Raw genomic sequence first — 20122 nt, forward strand, 5'->3', positions numbered from 1 at the left:
GGTGGAAGAATAGTCAGGACTCCATCACCCCCCCCCCAAAGTACAACACAGAATCAGCAATCCATTTATGTGCTGTGGGAGTTGAACCCACAGCCTTCTGCATCTAAAGCAAGTATACTACCTGTTGTGCTACTATAATGCTTTTAAAGTTTTTACTACAATAGTGATACAATTTGCTAAAAAAACAGACTTAGCATGAGCAGCAGTAAACATCTCTTCCCTTGAAGCTCATAATTCCTTGGAAATGTACCTGACACTCAGTTCCTTGGAAAATGTACCTGACACTCAAGTTTCTTGAAACTCGTTTTTTTAACAGCTTGGTAGTTGGGGTTGAGGATTCAGGCTTGTTTCCTGTAACTAAGGTATAGGGTTTGAGCCTGAGCAAATTAAGTAACCACTTGCTATCCCTAAATGGGGCATTACACACACACACACACACACACACACACACACACACACACACACACACACACACGTTCATGCCATAGAAGAATAAAATTAAATCCTTATCCATCCAGGAGTGTGTCTACATTCCATGGAAGCAGCACAGGAATGGAACATCTTTCTGTATTTAAATTCCATGTGCAGACAGCAAGAATAGGATGTCTTTGCGATGATGACTCACACACAGTCTCAACAGGTGTGTGCAACCAGACACAGAAGGCATTCTTAAAGAGGAAAGCCCTTAAAAAAATGTAATTTTTTTTGCAATTAAAAAAAAAGGTAAATGTGACAGTTCATTGCCATGTTGGCCCCCTTTCAGCCAGTGGGCTCTCGGTGACTGCCTTGGTCACCTAGTGCTGGATCCGGCTCTGAATGTACTCTTCCTCCTATTTTTAAGATGAGGTTACTGCAGCACTCCCTGTAATTCTGTGATAGTTCCAGAAAATGCGATGTGGATTATATCATAAGTTGACCATACTGCACTACAACCTGAATCTGAACTGGGCCCAAACATTTTTCTTAAAACACCTTTCTGCACACAAGTTAAATCTCTCTCAACACCTCAATTAAACTATCTCACCCACACACCTTGTCAAACTTGATTAACTATACTCTTCTGTCTTTTATCTTAAAAAATCTGCATCTATTTACTGCCAGTCTTTCTGTCTTGTTGCTGATTAATTTAGGCCTTTATGCATTTCTGTAACATGTACCATGCAAATATCATATTTACGTACTGTAGTACCTCTACTTAGCTGTCCTTAATGTTCGAGGTGTTTTATTTCTTTTCTCTAGAGTCTCCTTGTCTTCTAACCATTAACTGACAGTTGTTTGTACTGTTTTTATAGACTTGTACTCTCCTTTCTTACTGTAACTTTTTGTAACTGAATGTGTGTATTTAATGTGAAGCGCTTATAAACCAACTGTAATTGAAGTTCAAGATATTATAAAAGAGATAAAAGAACCAGAGGTGGGATCTTTAGAAAATGTAAGGAGGCAAACTAAATTGAAATAAATGGAATTTGTAGGAACAATAGATGCAGAATAATGTTCAGGAGGAGGAAGAGCGAGGTTTAAGGGAAGGCAGGAAATGTATGTAATACTGGAGTGAACATAAGTTGTTAAAAATAAAGACAATATATACACTGTGTATAATGCATGTACATGAAAATGTTCACATGGTTTGTTTTCTTTTATATTAATGTATGTGTACCTATGCCACAAGTGATAATTTAATGAAGGTGTTTAAAAATACAACAGGTGAATACAGTGTAGGCCAGTCCTATAAGGAATCAGTAATATCTTACTTTCAGTTTATCCAGTCAAAAATTAAAAATAATCATGCAATGACAAGGGAAATGGTGGTCTTCGACTGTAGAGTCTGTGTTTTTGACACTGGAGTCAATGTGGTACAACTTGAATTAATTACTTCCAGCATATTGTATATCACTCCTGGGTACATTGCACTGTCACATAATAATGTACACCTTGTTGTGGGGTTGTAGGTGAATTATCACCTTCTTATGTGTGGTAACATTATTCAGGCTTGTGACTTGCCATAAGAAGGCATGAGCTGTGAGTTACCTTGATTCACCATCCCTCCGATCACTCAGACAGTACTCAAGGAATAAAATTCATGCAAATACACACCTGACAAGAGTTTAATATTTTTGCATGGGGCAAGCCTCACTGTTCCCCATACAGCCATGTTGTTTTGTTTTTCTTACTCCGAGGTCTGCACAATTTGGAGGAAGAGCAAAACTTGTACTCTCATACTATTGGGTATCATGGATAGGCTTAAAAAGGCCCCTGAGGGTCATTCGCCTGGTATTCTACTATGGTACCATGATACAATGAACAGTACAAAATGGAGAAACATGAACAATCCTTTCCAGTCTCAGAGTGTGGCACCCTATGCCCTTAGAGCCTGCATATGGGAATTTGGGGACCCACATGTGTACAGGTTCTCCCATGTAAGCAGCCCTCCTAAAATGACTCACAACAGTGGAATGTCAGTGTCTGGGATCCAAAAAGACAAGCAACAGGGAGATATGACAGAAGTCTGAAGTCAATGGCAACAGGCCAAAACAAATTGACTAAATAAAAAAAATTACTTGCTCATTCCCCAAGATGCCACACAGTCAGAGAGAAAAAAGTAATGCAGTATAATCAAACAAAAACACATCACTACAACATGTAGCAAACAGGCAATAACAAGCAGTTACACAATCAGACATACGAGCTCGTGCAGATGTGAAACAAATACTTCAGCTTTGAGTACACATAGGGAAACCATGGGTAAATATGCAATAATTCAAATGGTCAGCTTTCATTACTTACCTAAATAATCCAGGTCAGCCTTTTGACTGTAGGCAGGACTGCTACAGCTGACACCTGTGGGATAATCTATTGTGACTCGTTAAGAATCATCGCTGTTGAAGAGGTTAACTGCAGCTTCATTTTTTTTGCTATTGGTTGGACATCTAATGATTCAGTTTAAGGCTAAAGATTCTTGGCTAGCCTACAGTGAGTTTGGAATACATAAGTCACAATACAGAGTTTATCACGTGTTGTCTGAACATAGTGAGATTAGACGCATTTGAGGGGGGATGCATTTTTATTGAGATAAACAGACTTAATGACCTGACACAATAAGTGATGGTTGTTTTACTGCTTGGATGTTTGTTTTTTCAGGGAGAGCCATCCCTTTCCTTAACTATGCATTGTTGTCCAGTCTTCTTCAATTATGTCTTTCTTTTTCAGGTTTAAACTGACCTCTTCCTGAGGCCACTAGTCAGAGCCCTGGCCATGGGTCTGCATATCAAAGACTGATTTGGAGGCAGCTTGAGAGATGATTCGGTTCCTTTTCTAACTCCCTTTTGGCTGTGTCATATCATACCTTTTTCAGCACTCCATGAAATGTAAGTTGTGTGCCTGGTGGAGCCCCCAGTTAACAAAGGTGAGCACACAGAAAAGAATATCCTACTTACCCAAGGGAGACGATGTTTCCTCCATATCAGTCCTTTTAACAGTTGTAATATGTTTTCAGATACAACAGCATCTGTCACTACAAAGTAAAATTTATTCTGAGCCCTTGGACTACCTGCTTTTTCTTGGTCAGAAGAGTGCACCAGGATAGCACCACTGCTGGGGACTCTAGGCAACTGCAATAGAAGTGTGTGTGTGTGTGTGTGAGGTGGGGGGAGGGGGCAGTCAGAGATATGGTGGAGGTGTACCTGAGCAGGTGCTAAGGGCTGAACCCACTCTACTGTTAGCAAACATAATTCTGCTACAAAGTATTTATTAATGGCAGAATAAAAATAAAAAGAATAGTCTTATAACCTGGGACTGCTGATCACTATTCCCAACCAACTTACTGTGGTCGAGGTGCCCTGTAGTTGAGTGAGGTTATACGATTTCACAAATGGTTAACACCTGAGGAGCTTTTATTAGAAGTTAGTGCCATTACCAGAGTTACTTCCTAGTTGACATAATACCCTACTTTAAACAAACATTCACACTGTCTTTGACTCCTGGGTGTCTGTGCTGCATTTTGATTCAGCTTCAGTGCTCACATAGCCCTTTACTGATGTTACCATAGTGATCAGTAAGCCAATCAAAATGGGATATGAGTCTCTGATGGGGGAGGGGCAGGCAAGTATCACTGAAGTATAAAAGGCAGGCATGGAAGAAGTGGGGTGTACTGTGGTGTTATCTGGGTGAAAATTTTTTATTTGTGTGGACAGGCTTAATTTGGGTAATCTAGTTTATAATTTTATATATATATATATATTTAATCTACTGATCTTTGTGAAGCTGTGTCTTGCACTGCTATTTTTTTTAAGGTGTTGCAATTTAATGTTTTAAATTATGGCTTGTTTAGATTTGTTTACTAGGTGAGAGTGACTTTTTTGTTTGGCTCTAAACTACTGTATGCAAGTTGTTGATTGTGCAATTCTTTGCTCCAAGTTTAAATTTAGTGTCCTACTTGCTTAAAGTAGAAACTACAGGAGTATATGATTTCATGGCTGTCTTCTTTTAGGTTAGTGTCCTCATGTGTATTTCTGATTTTTGAGAAGGTTCTCTACCCAAAAAGTGACTTGAGGATATGTTGTGCCAGACAAATCTGCATGTTAAATTAATCTGAGTGGTGGCTTATTAATGCTACCAAGTCTTAACTAAAGCAGCTTGGCTTAATCAACACTGCTTTTTTCCAGTTCCTTTGCTCTGGAGTATAGTCAATGTCAGTCTTGAGTGGTGTTTTTTTCTAACTTAAAGAAATGCACATTAATTCACAATCTAGTCTGGAAAAGCAATTTAGAGGTGATTGTTTCAAGCTTATCCTGACTTCTGGTCCTTTCTCCAATTCCCCAATGTTGGCTTTTTAAAAATTATGTTTGAGCAAAGAAGCTGACTTCCTGCAAACATATCTGTAAATAAGTGGGTGATTTGTCTCCTAAAGGGGTATTTGGAGACTGGTGTGTGCTGCTTGTTCTGCTGAAGGATCCCATTTATCTGGAGTAAGGGTTTGACCTTTCTCTAGTCCTAGCTCCTGTTTAGAACATGGTCTTATACCTGTCTGATCCCCTGACTAAGTGTGTGAAGGATACTGTAGCTCTTCTGTCTCTGATCCACACCCTTTGAGATGTGGGGGATTGATGTCCATCTGTAGGAAGCTTGAAGCTAGTGGTCATTAATTCACACTTTGTACTGGACATACTGTGTCTCAGTAGGGGAGGCATTTTCCCCACCCTGTTAAACCAGAGTATGTTGTGGTGTTTTTTTTGGGGGGTTACCTGTCTTCTTTTTTTCACTTAGTATATGGTGTATTTGTTTATCTTGGTGCTATGGAATCCTGCACCTAACCTACAAGGAGATGTAATGTGTGAAGGACACTTGACAAGATATTTTAGAGATTATGTATTTATTATTGTAGTGACTGAAGACCTAATTAACCTCTTGTTGGCTGTCCAACTAGCCAATCCACTATTTGACAACTTGACAAGTGGATGTTGCTAGCCAAAACCTGTAACAAGAACTTTTACCAGTTGCAGTACTAATACTACACAAGCCTTTTCTCCCTGATGAACTGGGAAGAGTTGAACTTCTGCAGTTATGCTGTTAAGCTTTAGTTCAAGCACCACCTCTCTGGAGGGGTGTTTCTTTCCCTGGTAGTTGGTATCTTATAAAAGCCTGCAAATTTTTCTTAAAAGATTTACAGATAGCATCCTTTTATTTGAGCTGAACTTCTGAAAACTGTAGTGATATATTTTACTGGCTCTGAGGCTTAGGTAGAGTACTGTGACCTACAGTGGTAGCCTGCCAGTTAGTGTCTAGGCAGGAATGGAAGTATCACTACAACAGGGTGACATTGGGTTCCTTATTCAGACTTCTAGATGCCTGACTGGCTTGGATTAAGTCTGGAAGTGGTTTTGGTAATGTTTTTTGGCTTTAACATCTATGTTGTCTAGTGCTTAAGGTAGCTCAGACAAAAGTTTTCTATTAATGTATTTGGCACCTACATTGAAGAGTAACATGACAATCTTATTGAGATCTAAAGGTGTTGGGTCACTGTGGTGGTTCTGGTTAGACTGAACTGATGTAGGTAATGGTTTGACAGAATTTTTCCTATTCTATAGGGACAATGTCTATCAGAAAGATCCACGCTCGTGAAATTTTGGACTCTCGTGGTAACCCCACAGTGGAGGTTGACTTGCACACTGACAAAGGTGAGAATCCTTTCATTGTAGGATGAATCTCTGACTTAAATTTAAAGACCTAAATTATGTAAATGTGCCTTTATCTGCTACATGGTACTATAATCCCCTTTTCATAAGTAAAACCAGAAACTGCACATAAATCTAGTCAAATGCAAACTGGAAGGTTTGGTATACAGTAGTCTATTATCCACATGTCGACTATCTGAACCAGCCTTCCAAAGTTTTTTGGGTAGGAAAAATCAGTCTAAATATGAAAACATTGTATGTATTCATGTGAGCATGATTAATCATGATGTGAAGTATTCTCCATTGAAATTGCTGAATGGTTAGTGTATTCCTGCATGCAGAAAAGTAATGTTGGCAGCTCTTTCGTTTTAGAATTCTTTAAAAATACTAGATATCAGGGAGGCACTAGCAGCCATTGTCCATGTTACTAATAAATCCCTGGATACATCTGCTAGAACTAGGTGCTACACCCACAGGGAATACTATGTAATAGGAGCCTCAGATGACTGCATGAGAATGCACACTAGTTTTTTCACTGTAGAAAAGTATGTGCTGCAGTGTATTGGTGCCATGTTCTAGAGGGATGGTTAGTGGAGTTGTGCAATGTTCTAGACTAGGGATGGTTAGTGGAGTTGTGCAATCCATGATTAGTACTCCTGAATGGTAGCTAGAAAATCCTGGATTGCAGCAGTAAGCCAGTACCTCTTCATGTACAAAGACTCAACAGAGGCAGGGCAGCTGAGAACGCTGCAAAAATCAATACCCTCAGGTAAGTGACAGGGTAGCTGGAATATGAGGTGCTTGAATTTTTAAGGAAATTTACCTCTAGACAACCACCTGCCTAAATGTTGGTACACCATGGACTTCATGACAAGCTTGGTAAATATCCAGCTCAAGTGATGAGCCTCCCATACAAACTACTGCAGGTTACAGAAGGTGGGCACTTCTAGTGTATGGTATTTAGACCGTGATTGGGTAATACTTGATAGCCTCACTTGGTAGTGATTTCGGGTGATTTTACTGGTGGCTCAGGTGACTGTAGGAGCTAGAGTAGAGTGAAAAGTTGGTTACCTCTGGTCTTCCTGGAAGAAGGGAGATGAATCTTGCTACAAATATGACCAGTGCTCCAGTGGAGCACAAGTAGGTAAGGGGGGATACTTCCCTTTGGCACTAATAATAAAATTAATGAAGGGGAGTAGGGGTTACTTGCATGAAATGAGTTACTTGTTCTGCAGAACCAGCAAGATGAATACTCTATTCCATTCTCTTGCCAGGGAACAAGATGGCTGTTTTGATTCCAGGCCCTAACAAATGTCTGTAGGTTCTGCCTAGCCTTGTAATACTGCACTCTTGTATTTTTGCTCAGCTCTGTGAAACATGAGTAACTGAGCGAGCCCTTGGGGCAGTGGAACTACCACTTCAATGATATTAATGTGGCACTTTCTCTCCAGGTCTCTTCCGGGCAGCTGTTCCTAGTGGTGCATCAACAGGCATCTATGAAGCTCTTGAGCTACGAGATGGGGACAAGGCTCGGTACTTGGGCAAAGGTAAGAAACTTGTCACTGCTATAAATTAATGGAAGCATGCAGACTGATCAGTGGGATAACTTCTGTGGGTATGTCACATGTTCTCCTGCTATTATAGTTGAGTCTACATTTGCAATGGAAGTATAAATATATAGTCTGACTAGGACTAAAAGCATAGTGTAGGTGGCCTGAGGCTAAGATTAATGAATTTAGTATGCTTTAAGTGGCAGTGGGAAGGTGTTTCCAATGTGGACTTTATCAGAGATACAAACTACTTGGGGGGGGGGGGTACTGGCTTAGATGGGTCAGGTGTTCATCACCTCAAGTGACATGCCCTTGAAGTACTAAACCCTGTGCATGTTGGCTGCCTGAATGTTCCTCTTCCTCCCTTGATCTACTGGAAGGGATTGACTGGGCTGTTGGCTGACAGGTGATTATCAGCATAGGTTAAACCAATGGTTATTGAATGTAACTTGCTATACATTGGCCAGTTTATTTGCATTTCCACTTGTCCACAGGTGTTACAAAGGCAGTAGAGCACATCAACACCACAATTTCACCAGCTATTTTTGAAAAGGTAAGTCTGAATGTGCTAGCCTTGGAAAGGAAGGTACCTGGATGTTGGGACTGTTTGGACAGAGGTTTAATTGATTCACACTCTAAGCTTTCTTACTATTACAGAAACTGAATGTTGTGGAACAGGAGGTGGTGGACAAGTTCATGCTAGAGCTTGATGGAACAGAAAATAAATGTAAGAATTTATCTTCATGCAAATCTGCAGTTTTTCATTTAGCTCTAATTCATATTGATTGCTTGGTATTCTAAACTTTTAATTTCAGCAAACTTTGGTGCAAATGCAATCCTGGGAGTTTCATTAGCTGTCTGCAAAGCTGGTGCTGCTGAGAAGGGTGTCCCACTCTACCGCCATATTGCTGACTTGGCTGGGAATGAAGATATTATCTTGCCTGTTCCTGTAAGTGTATTACATCTTGGCTGTAATTATCATGCACCACTGAGTAGGTGTAGTTAGTTTCTGGGGTATGTCTGTAGTATTTGGCATTGAGGAATTGCTGTGCAGTTGAAGACTTCATAAGATGAAAGCTGGGTAGTAAGGGACTTCTATTGCAAAGAAGGGGTGGAGTGGGACTGAAAGGTTTAACTAATGCAAGATTGTAACTGGATGTCTGCCTAACCAAGGCACTGCCCTAGTGCAGTTCTGTGGCCCTAGCTGAGTTCTGTGGTGTAGTGTAGCTCCCCAGTCTGGTGCCCTCCACTTTCTGCATTCTCTGGAGAATTGTAGAAACTGCTTAATTCAATTGTATGAAGCAGCTTACCCCATTGCCTTCTGAATAAGGCTCATGGAGTGCTGATGCAATATCAGCATTCACAAACTGAATGCCAGTCCTGTCCAGTTTGCTCCAGGCATAGGGTTTTGTCATTTTTGCTTGTGAAAGCACAAGATTAAAATAGTGTGTTATTGGGGCAACTAAGACTCTTGTATCCATTTACTCTTTGGGCATAGTGTGGGAAGAGTTCTTATAAAATAGAATAGCTATATAACTGAGGGAGTTTACCTTGAAAGGGGTAAGTAGGACTAGACTGGGTGAAGTGAGTTCCCAAAATGGATTAAGAAGGGAAAATGTTAAAGGGTTTCTTTCTTGGTGCTTTGTAGGTGCCTCAGTAAACCTTGGGAGTAAAGTGCTTAAGTCTAAATGGGGTGTGGCTCCATCATGGAAGTTACTCTACCTTGTCACCAAGCAGCAGTCAAGACTTTAGTACTGCCCTTGAACCGGTAGAGTGAGGAACAATAGGGAGCAACGCAGACTGGCTCTTCAATGGGGTGTAATGATGGAGGTCCACTAGCATGACAAATGGCCAGAAACTGGCCACTACTTGGTCAGTGAATGGGCTAAAGGGAAAGCAGCAAAAGGGGCTGGAAGTCAGATGTCCCATTCTAAGGATAACCTTCCAGAGAAGGGGAGGGTATTGCCCACAACTGATACTGGTGCACAAGACCATCAGAAATGCAAACAGGGGGCCTGTTTAAAGGGAGGAAAGAAGGGGGGGTTAGAGCTAGCAGACAAGCATTTAAAGCTACTTCATGGGGGTTGTGGATCTGATTCAGAACAGGTGCAAGAGGGGAATGTATGCTAGCCAAGGGAAGTAATTACCAGCACCTTAAGATAACCATACTCTGCAGAGACCATAGAGGGCATGGGGAGCAGGTAAAGGGAGCATGGGTGGAGGCCAGCAATGACCATGTCTTGTCTTAACATGCTGTCATGCTTTTGTTTTAGGCCTTTAATGTAATCAATGGAGGTTCCCATGCTGGCAACAAGCTAGCTATGCAGGAGTTCATGATCTTACCAGTAGGGGCATCCAGCTTTAAGGAAGCCATGCGCATCGGTGCAGAGGTCTACCACAACCTGAAGGATGTAATCAAGGAGAAGTATGGAAAGGATGCCACTAATGTGGGTGACGAGGGTGGCTTTGCACCCAACATCTTGGAAAACAATGAAGGTATGGTAGTTGCAGTTCACTCCCAATTCAGACTTCTACAGCTGATCCAGTTAAAGCTCTAGCAGGGATTGGTGGAGGAGCCATGCAAGCATTCTTGTATTGGTGTCATGTACTATGGAGAGGAAACACTAGGCTTAAAGGTCCATGGCAGAATACTAAAATGTTCAAATTCCATGATTACCAAATCCTTTCAAGTTGAGTCATTCTATATTGCCATTTCTATTTTAAGCAAACTTTCTCAATGAAAATTGGATTTCCTATCATGCATCTGTACATCTAAAATTTAGAACGTTCAGTTTTTTTGAAGAAAGTTCCTTACCACTAGAGCTTCTTCCCAGGTATCCATGAACATTTGCTAGTATCCCAGTGCTTGCTTCTGTAAGCACCGTATGGCTTCTGAATTTTAAGGTGGAAGTTTCCCTAAATTTTAGGGAGTGAGAAGAGTATAGTTGTGTAAAACTGTACCAGAGTATTCCTGTAAGGGATGTCCTGCTCCAGGCAGCCTGTCACTCAGCTAGTATGGAGAAGATTAAATCTCTTGTGGGTGTATATCATCATACAGAATGTAGGGCATGAAAGAGGGGCAGGTATGCAACTACCCAGAACTGAAATTAAGGTCCCAAGGAGGAGGAATGGGTTTCGTTGGAAGCTTAATAGGCAGGATGCCTTTAAGGACAGAGTGGCAGCCATTGACAATGGGCCTCCCCATAAATAGGTTCAGCCAGACAAGAGCAAGTGACAAGACCAGAGGGCCCCCCACTGAACAAGGCTCCAGGTTAAATGTGGCATGACACTCACTATGCCTTCATTCAGAACTTTCTGGTTGAGTGTTCCCTTTCCCCCTGTGAAACCCTGAGCATATCCTCAAACAGTTGGCTGAAAGGGATCAAACATTATCACAATGACAGTTTTAGAATAGACAAGTGGGATTGAGTGCCCTTCTCCTGTAAGGAGATCAACCGGTGTGGTAACTTGTAGTGGTTGCCCCTGTCCAGATGCATTGAGGGGGGAACCAGTACTGTCTTGGCCAAAAGGAGTTTCTAACCAGATTTTTGGCTAGTCGTGTGTGTGTTTTTTTTTATTATTTGCAGGACTCAGTAGTGGAACAGGGGAAAGCAAAGAATCCTCCCCTTCCACAGAAAGGGTAGGGTCCTTCATCCAGGCCTTATGGCATAGCACTGAAAACAGGAGAAGAAACTGCCTGTTCAGAGGGGAGGTAAAAAGATACTGGGGAATAGTCTCTGAAGCATCCATTCATGCGCCTGTGTTTTGAACCTGCTCAGTAAGTCTGCCACAAGATTGTGCTCTGAAGGAGTAGTATACTGCCTGAAGGATTCACTTGTCAAGCCTGAAGTGCCATCCTGCAGATCAAGATTTCATGCACCCTGCTTGACTGAAGAGGACATCCGGTGGAAAGCCTGAAGGGCTTGGAATCTTGAGCCCTCTTATGATTTCTGATGAGGAGGCCAAAGACCCTGAACCTTCAGGTGACAAGATTACCCTCCCCACCACCACCACACAATGTCCAAGGCATCTGAACTTTGAGTGGAGGCTGCAAATCCTGGCCTGGTTTGAGTAAACTCTTAATCACTCCTTGAGACTGAAGGAGAGGTACGCTATTAAAAGTGAAGGTGCAAAACTGTACAGTTACTGCTTCTGCATATGAAGTCTGGTAAGAGGAAGCATCTGAATAGTACAGGCCATGAATTCGGGACATGAAAACTGTCTGGTATGGCAGGCTGTCAACTATTCCTTCAGAAGGTGTAAGGCCAACATGGGCACTGTCCTAAATCCCTGAAACCCAGATGCATGTGATCCTGAGAGGGAGTCTGGAGAAGTTCTGGAAGCTGATGTAAAACCAGACTTTGAAGAGGTGGTCTGCAACAAGGCACCTGAAGCAACAGGTCCTCCAGATTTCAGAAATCTGAATGCCTTGGCACTGCTGAAGTCTTGGAGCTAGGCCTTTTGTGACCACTCTTGGGGCAGTAGAGTGGTCAAAGGGTAATGCAGGGAATTAAAAGGAGGAAGATGGATTGAAACATGCTTTCATTTCCCTGTTTGCCCAGTCTACATCAAAGGATGGCAGAAAAGCTGGGGTAATTGGAGAAGGAGAGTAAGCATCCAAAAAAGTGGGGATCGCAAGGTGTTTGAGCTAGGAGAGATCAAAATGTCTTCCAGGTGCCCTTTTGAAGAACCAGGAATGTCCTCTAATAAAACCCCATCTGATTTAAAGGGGGAACAGTTTAGTCCCTTGGTTCAACAGGGGCCCTAGAACATCACAAAGCTGAGAAATCCCAGAAAGACTTCATGCCATGCAGTAACCCTGACATTAAAAACCCAAGAATTTGAAAGTGATGTCTTTTTTCAAAAGACAAAGGAACCTGGTCTAAAGGGGGAGGGCAAATTGTCAAAAGAAGCAGGCTTTATCAGATAAAGGAAGCTTGGGCCACAAGTCTGAAGCCTTGGAGGGGCCTGCCTTCCACCCTTCCTGCCCTTGAGACCTGGTGGTGTTGCCTTTGAACAAAAAAAGCCAATTTGTAATTGGGATAAGACAAATGGGCAAAGCCTTGCAAGAGCTTAAATGTTAGACTGAAGTCTGTAGCAGCAGTCCCAAGAGTATACTCCAAAGGATCATCCCACAACTTGGTTGTAATGTCTCCAGGAATAGAATGGAGAAGGTGAAGAAAGGCACCTCTCTATGGACCCAAAAGCCATGGCCCTGGAAGGGCTGGGAGCAGCATGGCCACAGCCCTGGAAGGGCTGGCAGCAGCCACATGTGGCAAGCCACTGAAGCATAACCTAAAACTGAGGATTTGCCATCCCAATTTGGGAGGGCAGAGAACTTGGCAAGAGTAAGTAACCATGGCCAGAGCATACCTGGTCATGTGGGTCTGAACCTGAAGGATGAAAGTAGAAGCATTGTCCTGCCAATACACTCCATTGCCCTGCTAGCCTTGCCAGGCCATAGTTTGGAAGAGCAAAAGTTTAGTTTTGTCAGAAGAAACTAATACCACAGCAGGATTAACAGAATGAGATTTAAACAATCCTTGAACATTAGAGAACCTGTCAAGTTTCTTGGGAGCAGGAGGCTGAAAATCAGGTGGCTTGGAAACAACTGTGAAAGTATATTTAACAAAGCAGCCAACAGGAGGAACTGCTGATTTCCTTTAGTATCCATCTGAAGGAAAGCACTTGGATCCCTGTCAGTCATCCTAGCATTTGTGCCCCCCCTCCCATCTCCTTGACTGACTTCATCAGAACCATAAGGCAAAGGCATCAAAGGACAGACTCCTCAGAACAAGGAATCCAGTTCTCCCTACTATTAAAGGGGTAGTGCTCCAAGAAGGAGCATGTATCGAAACCAGTTTAAGAGATTTAGGGCAATTAAGGCAGAGAACAAGAGCCAAGTAAACTCTTGCCATTCCTGTTCAGGATCCATAGGATCAGCTGAAACCTGCTTCCCTTGTCTTGGAAGGGACATCTGCCTCAGAGGTTCTGAACTTTGAGATTGGAGAACCTAGAACTTCCTTCTGACCAGTATCTGAAATTGTTCTAGGACCCTCAGAAGATGGTTCCCCCTTTACATCTGGAGCAGATGCCAACAAAACCTCTGACATGGTGCCAGCCTCTGGCAGGGTCTCTGTAGAGGAATCCAACACTGAGGACCTACATAGCTATTGCCTACTTCTAGAGGGATGTCCAGTGGGGGCTGGACAGCTGAATCTGGCACAGACTTCTAGGCCTGCTTACTAAGCAGGATATCTGTGGGGGGGCACAGATTTTTCAAGATAAATGGCTAGGAAGACTGCTTCTGAATGTCTTGGGCACAAATGCCTTACAGATACAAAGTGTTCATGGGGAAGTGCCCAAGACCCTGTTCATGACAATCGTTGTCAATCTGCTTCCCACACTGACATCACTAGGGTCTTGGATGACCTGAACCCTTGTGATCAGGCCAAGAATGAAATGCCACCTGAACTGTTGGCAAAAGGTCTGGGTAGGTGCATATGTATATCCTGAATGGAGGGCATAGATGTACAGCATAAACTTTTCAAGCTTATCTATACTGGCTGAGTGACAGGCTGCCTGGGGTGGGACATCCCTTTAAGGAATACTGCAACAGTGATGTGGGACATAATGCTAGGTTTACATTGGACTTGTCTTGCTAGGTGGCTTCATATTCTATATTTTACACTTCAGCTTTGGAGCTCCTGAAATCTGCTATTGAGAAGGCTGGCTATCCTGACAAGATTGTGATTGGCATGGATGTAGCTGCTTCTGAATTCTACCGCAATGGAAAGTATGACCTGGACTTCAAGTCACCAGATGACCCCAGCCGTTACATCACTGGGGAGCAACTTGGCAACATTTACAAAGGCTTCATTGATAATTACCCAGGTAACTTTTTTTAAGTTGGCTGGTGTAGGGTTAGTTATACTGGCAAACATTTTAGCCTTTTCACTCCAGAAGTGAACTCACTTGTCTGTCTGGCTATTATCTTTTATTAAATGAATTGGTTAGAGGTCTTTTGTGGAAAAAATGATAGAATGCCCCCTGAAGGGGAAGGCCAAAATCTTGGATGTAAAATGGGAGCTTACTGGTGCCCCAAATTTAGTAGCGAATTAAGGTGTGCTAGCTAGCAATACTTATACTCTTATTGTTTAACTCATTAGTTGTCTCCATTGAAGACCCCTTTGAACAAGATGACTGGGAAAACTGGAAATTGCTGACCAGTAGTGTGAATATCCAGATCGTAGGGGATGACCTGACAGTTACCAACCCAAAGAGAATTCAGAAAGCTGTGGAAGAGAAGGCCTGCAACTGTTTACTATTGAAGGTCAACCAGATTGGCTCTGTCACAGAAGCAATCCAGGCGTAAGCATACTACATTTTTGGGCACAAATCTAATGTGCCAAGGGGGTTTCTACACTTTCTGTAGCATAGCTTGTCTAATCAGAGGTATAAGGGGTACAGAGTCCCTATTGCATGTAGTTACAGAAACTAAACTGCAGGCCTAGACTCCTATTTGTTGCAGCAGCTTTGACTATCTTTATTTTTCTTCTAGCTGTAAGTTGGCCCAGCAGAATGGTTGGGGAGTCATGGTTAGTCATCGGTCAGGAGAAACTGAGGATACATTCATTGCTGACCTTGTAGTGGGACTCTGCACTGGACAGGTAAGTTGTATTGCTAACTTCTTTACTAAAGTCCTCTGTGGCACAATTTGCAATGAACCATCTAACTAATAGAAGGCATTTAGCAAAGCTGCTATTTACATTTGTAAATTCTTGCCCATTTACAGTGAATTTACAACCATGTTGAAATGTCTAACTTTAGTTTTCTGCACTGCTTTTTGAATGTGTGGATTGACGTGTACAAAATAGACCCTTCTCATACTAGATCTTAGTTCATACCTGCAAACATTTTCTAAGAGTAGTAGAGGCTTTGCTGTTTGCAACTGAAGTCCTTCATTTAAACCTCGTGTATTGCTGTTAGCTTATTTCTTTGGTAAAATGAATGGCAGATTCTACAGCTGAGAACTGCTTTGGCATAATGCCTAGTTGCCACTAAACTGGGCAGGTTTTGGCCAGTTCCACTTTCACATTTTGAAAGTGGGCACTGCTTGCTAGTCTGACCTCTAAAGACAACTCTAGGACTAGCAGCTTACAAAGTGGTATTAATGGTAATGTGCATTACTCTAAACAGTAACTGTCGCTACAGAATGGGCCAAAAATTAATGAGGTTTTGCTGGGCACCAATTTTATGAAGTGACCCTTAACAATACTAAGGGTGAAGCACAAAATACAAATGTTTGGGGTGGGGGAGACTGAACTGAATGTAATCTGTGCAACCATTTTTTTTTTTCTAGATCAAAACTGGTGCCCCTTGCAGATCTGAACGTTTGGCAAAATATAACCAGCTACTGAGGTATGTCTTTAACACCTTAAAGTGTTCTGAAAGTTTGTCAGTTTTCTGCAGGGGCAAGGGGAACTAACATTTAGTACTGTTGCTGGTACAAAGTGGGATACTTGGAACACTGCATTTACCCAACTGCTGGGAAACTTTACTTTGTGGTTCAAAGCTGTGAAAGCTTTTTCTAAGTCTTGCGTAACTTTTGCCATTGGTGTCTGCTGCAGTTAAAACTTGCTGAGCTGTCATGCTTTCCACATTATTGTAGTGGAAAGCACCCACAAGTGACCCCAAATGTGTACTGGGGAGGGTGTCCTAGTAGGTCTGCTATGCTCTTTCTGGGATCCAGATTGAGGCTTGTATAATGTGCCCTTCCAAATTTAACAATTGCTGTCTTTTTTTTTTTTTTTAGGATTGAGGAAGAGCTTGGTGATGCTCACTTTGCAGGACAAGATTTCCGAAACCCAAAGGCTAGAAAGAGTGCTGCACCAGCTTTAGTAAATGTACAATCCGAATAGTGATGCCTGCTTAAGCCTGTTGGTTTTGAGATTAAAATTAAAATTCCTCAAACTACTATGGTGTTCGTGTGTTTTTTCTCTCCCCAAATGTAGGGTTCAGATACTTGTGCTGTTTTTTCTGACTTGGGTTACCTAGCCATTGCTTGTAGAGGAATCTGCTTCCAAAGAATGGGGGGGTGTAGGCACATTCTCTCAAAGCAAGCACACTGGTCAGTCACCCTCCCCTGTGTGTGAGCTGGTACTGAGTACTTCTGATGTAATAGACAAATGGGAGGGTAGGAATAAAGCCCTTTATCCAACAGAATGCCCTTTAAGAGCTCAGCCTCAAGTCTTTGCTTCAACATAACTGCAATCCTTAAAGCTTGGATGGCAGTTATGCAGTGTTTGTGGCAAGAATGAGGACATTTGTTAACATGGCAATGACTAAGGCTAGCCTTCTCTGCATGGGTAGACAAACCTGCATCTGGGAAGGTTATGTAGCCACTTAAGTGGCCACTAGTGTGTTCAGGTGGCAAGAACTAGGCACCTGCTTGAAGGTAAACATGACAAGGCCTCTTGATTATTCCTTGTGTAACTATCTTTATCCTAATCTTGTGCAGCTGATCATTTGCAGGTTGTCAAAACTGCATACAGTACATGAAATAAAGGTCTTTTGCACTCAGTCCTAGTATACTGAACAATCTTGTGGCCCAGTCAATATGCATGCCCAATCACTGCCCTCCAAGTAGGGCTGTTAACAGTCCAAAATTAAGGGATCTGTCACTGACTTAACAATGATTGCACACTGCCCCCTTGAGGGGAGGTTAAATGCACACTTTTGCCTTCACGTACATGTCCAGAATTCTTGACATAATTTGGCAACCCTGCCTCCAAGAGGAAAGGTTTGATGGAAGCTGGTGGTAGATGTACTAAGGGAAGCTATGCTGCACTATAAGGTTGAGCCTAAAATTGAGGTTCCTGTCCCAATATTGCATCACAATGATTTGCACAGTACTGTAGTAAAATGGTGGGAGATGAACCCAGGGATACAGGAAATGGTTGAACCCTGATTCCCCTTGCAAATGAGGACTAGTGGGCTCTAATTCTAAGGTGATTAGTGCACCATGACAGCTGATCCATGGCTATGTAACCAATGGAGCAACTTGAGTTTATTTGAAGGTAGGTTTTTAGATGGGACTTAATTCATATATCCAGGAATATTGGCAGGAGACAAGGAACTAGTTTTGTGCTGGATGACCATTTCTGTCCTTGTAGCTTGCTTTGATCTGGCTGAAGTGTCAACCCCATAATGAAATCTTGCCTCAAGATGCAAAGTTAAGCCACAACTTGCACCACTGGCTGTGAGTGTACACAGCATGTAAGAAGATGCCCTTCCCTTTCGAGGGCAGTAGCTCCAGGGTCTGTCTTCACATGCCAACACTGTCTACCAAATGCAGATGACTAAACTTTAGCATATTGAAGGGACTTGTCAGAACATTTGACAATTACTTCAACTTCCACCCTGTTCTGCAACCTCTTTGCATGTGCAAATGGAGAAATGTAAGTCTTTCTTGGGACTTGTGCCCCCTTAGTATTATAGGGACTACCTTTTTTATCTGAACATAAGAAGGGAAGTCTCCCTCTATTAGTATCAAAGTTTGTATAGATGAAGGTTGTAAGCTGTTTGCAAGCCCTTATCCTGTGCTCCAGGGTTTGATTCAGCCCTTTACCTCGGAGACCATTCTTGACCAAACAGTGCTCAGTTTGGAACAACCCTACTGTGGTAGTGGAGACAAAGGCCCTTAATACCCATTAGGCTTTTACATAGGATGACAAGCTCACTTTCATACCTCCCAGCAGCAAAGATGTTTTCAAATGTATGAAAAAGGTGGAAGCAAACCTATCCCTCAGATTTTACCCAAACTGTGGCATGAACAATTACCTTGCGGTTGGAGTCTGAGTCTACACCCATTTTGTGTTTAACAAAAAGGTTAAATAAAACTCAATGGAATTGGGAGCACATGTTCTGCAACAGAAAATGTGTAAAGGTGATTGCATGGGTTAGAGGCTGGTATAAGGTGTTTACTTCAGTCAGAAGGTACAGGATTTGACCCTTTCCTTTAAAATGGAAATTAGCTATGCCTAAAATTGGCCCATTAGGGCAGCTAGCCCAGTTCTTGCCCATGATAATGCCTACTTCTGTGCTGCTTGACTTGTGCATTCAAGAGACTGGTGTATGAGTTCAAGATATTGTACACGAACATGTCAGGAACTAGTTGGAGCATAAATTTAAGCCAATTTATTACTTCAAAATACACATGTGCATCTCCAAAACTGCATTCACTCTGGCTGACTACAAAATAGCACTGGTCTTGAGCATGCTCTGTACTTGTCTGCATGTGCTATCTAGCTAGTGGTTGACTAGAAACAATACAGTGATCACATCCTCCCTCTTCTATTTGAACATTAAATTGAATAAGACATTAGATTTATTGTTTTACACTTGTTGACTGGGATTGTCTGAAGAGCCCTTTTTCGACAGAGGCCAGGGGAGAAAATCTACATGAATGCTAATTTAACATGAAAATAGTAGAAACAGCAATATTGCAGAATTATTCCAAGGCATTAAATAGCAATACAATGTTGTACAGTGTCAGGAGTATAGCATACATTTTTCAATATGTATAAAGACATAGGTCATTGATACTTCAAAAAGTGTAAGTGGTTACACAAATGTTTTATGTAATTACATGAAGGCAAGACAATTGCAATAGGATGTTTCTCTGAGGTGATTTGCTTTCTACTTTTTTACAGTAGAAAGTTGTCAGGAAGATTAGAGGGATAGTGATAAGGGCAGAAAGTAGATTAAGGTAGATGTTTAAGGAGGGAGAGTGCAGTGGCAGGACTAGTGACAAAGTGCTCTGTGGTGGCTGTCTATTGCTTGGGATGTGTAAGGTCCTGATTTCTAGTTTAGACTTGGTTTTTAGATGTGTAGCCGGTCTTGGTTAGCTTTGGAGAGGTCTGGAGGGAGAATAATGGGAGATGAGGGGATAGTTCAGGGCAGTAGGAAGGCTGGTATGGGATAGAATGGATTATCTGGAGCTGAGACAAGCTGGTGGGGTAATTCAAGCCAGTTTAGGTGTTTAAATTTGTAGGTTTGTTGGGCAGCAAATCTGGCTACCTTGTAGGTTAGAGTTTGGTCAGGAGTGCTCCGTTACAATTTGTGAGAATTGTACATTAGACTGGGTAGAAGGTGGGGAAGAGTAATCTTGGCTTCAGAGGTAAGGAATTTCTGCCAAATTTAAGCTGTCTGGTCATGACTAGGAGCTTAGTGCTGGACCTGAATGGGAGTGTTAAGGAACTGGAGAGGGAGGAGGGTTTAACTCTTTAGGTAGAGTAACTGATTTTAGGGTTAAGGATGAGCTGGTTGTTGGGAGAGCCATGTTTCAATTAAGTTAAAAGATGCCTGAGTAGCTTATAGGAAGAGTTGGCTGTGGTGATG

At 42.1% G+C, this 20122-nt stretch overlaps 1 protein-coding gene across 2 annotated transcripts; it reads left to right on the forward strand.

Moving 5' to 3' along the window:
* The first annotated feature begins 4106 nt into the window (after window positions 1–4106).
* Window positions 4107–16697, forward strand: LOC122802480 (beta-enolase-like). Of its 2 annotated transcripts, XM_044072127.1 has the most exons (13): window positions 4253–4286; window positions 4917–4922; window positions 6084–6173; window positions 7622–7717; window positions 8215–8273; window positions 8378–8447; window positions 8536–8669; window positions 9994–10216; window positions 14417–14614; window positions 14890–15091; window positions 15282–15390; window positions 16083–16141; window positions 16536–16697. In XM_044072127.1, exons 3-13 carry the CDS (start codon window positions 6089–6091, stop codon window positions 16639–16641), a joined length of 1341 nt encoding a protein of 446 aa, XP_043928062.1. In that variant the 5' UTR covers window positions 4253–4286; window positions 4917–4922; window positions 6084–6088; the 3' UTR covers window positions 16642–16697. The 2 variants fall into 2 exon arrangements, with proteins under 2 accessions (XP_043928061.1, XP_043928062.1); XM_044072126.1 differs by lacking the exons at window positions 4253–4286; window positions 4917–4922 and adding an exon at window positions 4107–4201.
* The last annotated feature ends 3425 nt before the right edge of the window (window positions 16698–20122 follow it).

Source organism: Protopterus annectens, chromosome 5.part0 (assembly GCF_019279795.1).
Source record: "Protopterus annectens isolate FY-2018-M chromosome 5.part0, PAN1.0, whole genome shotgun sequence".
Lineage (NCBI taxonomy): Eukaryota > Metazoa > Chordata > Ceratodontiformes > Protopteridae > Protopterus > Protopterus annectens.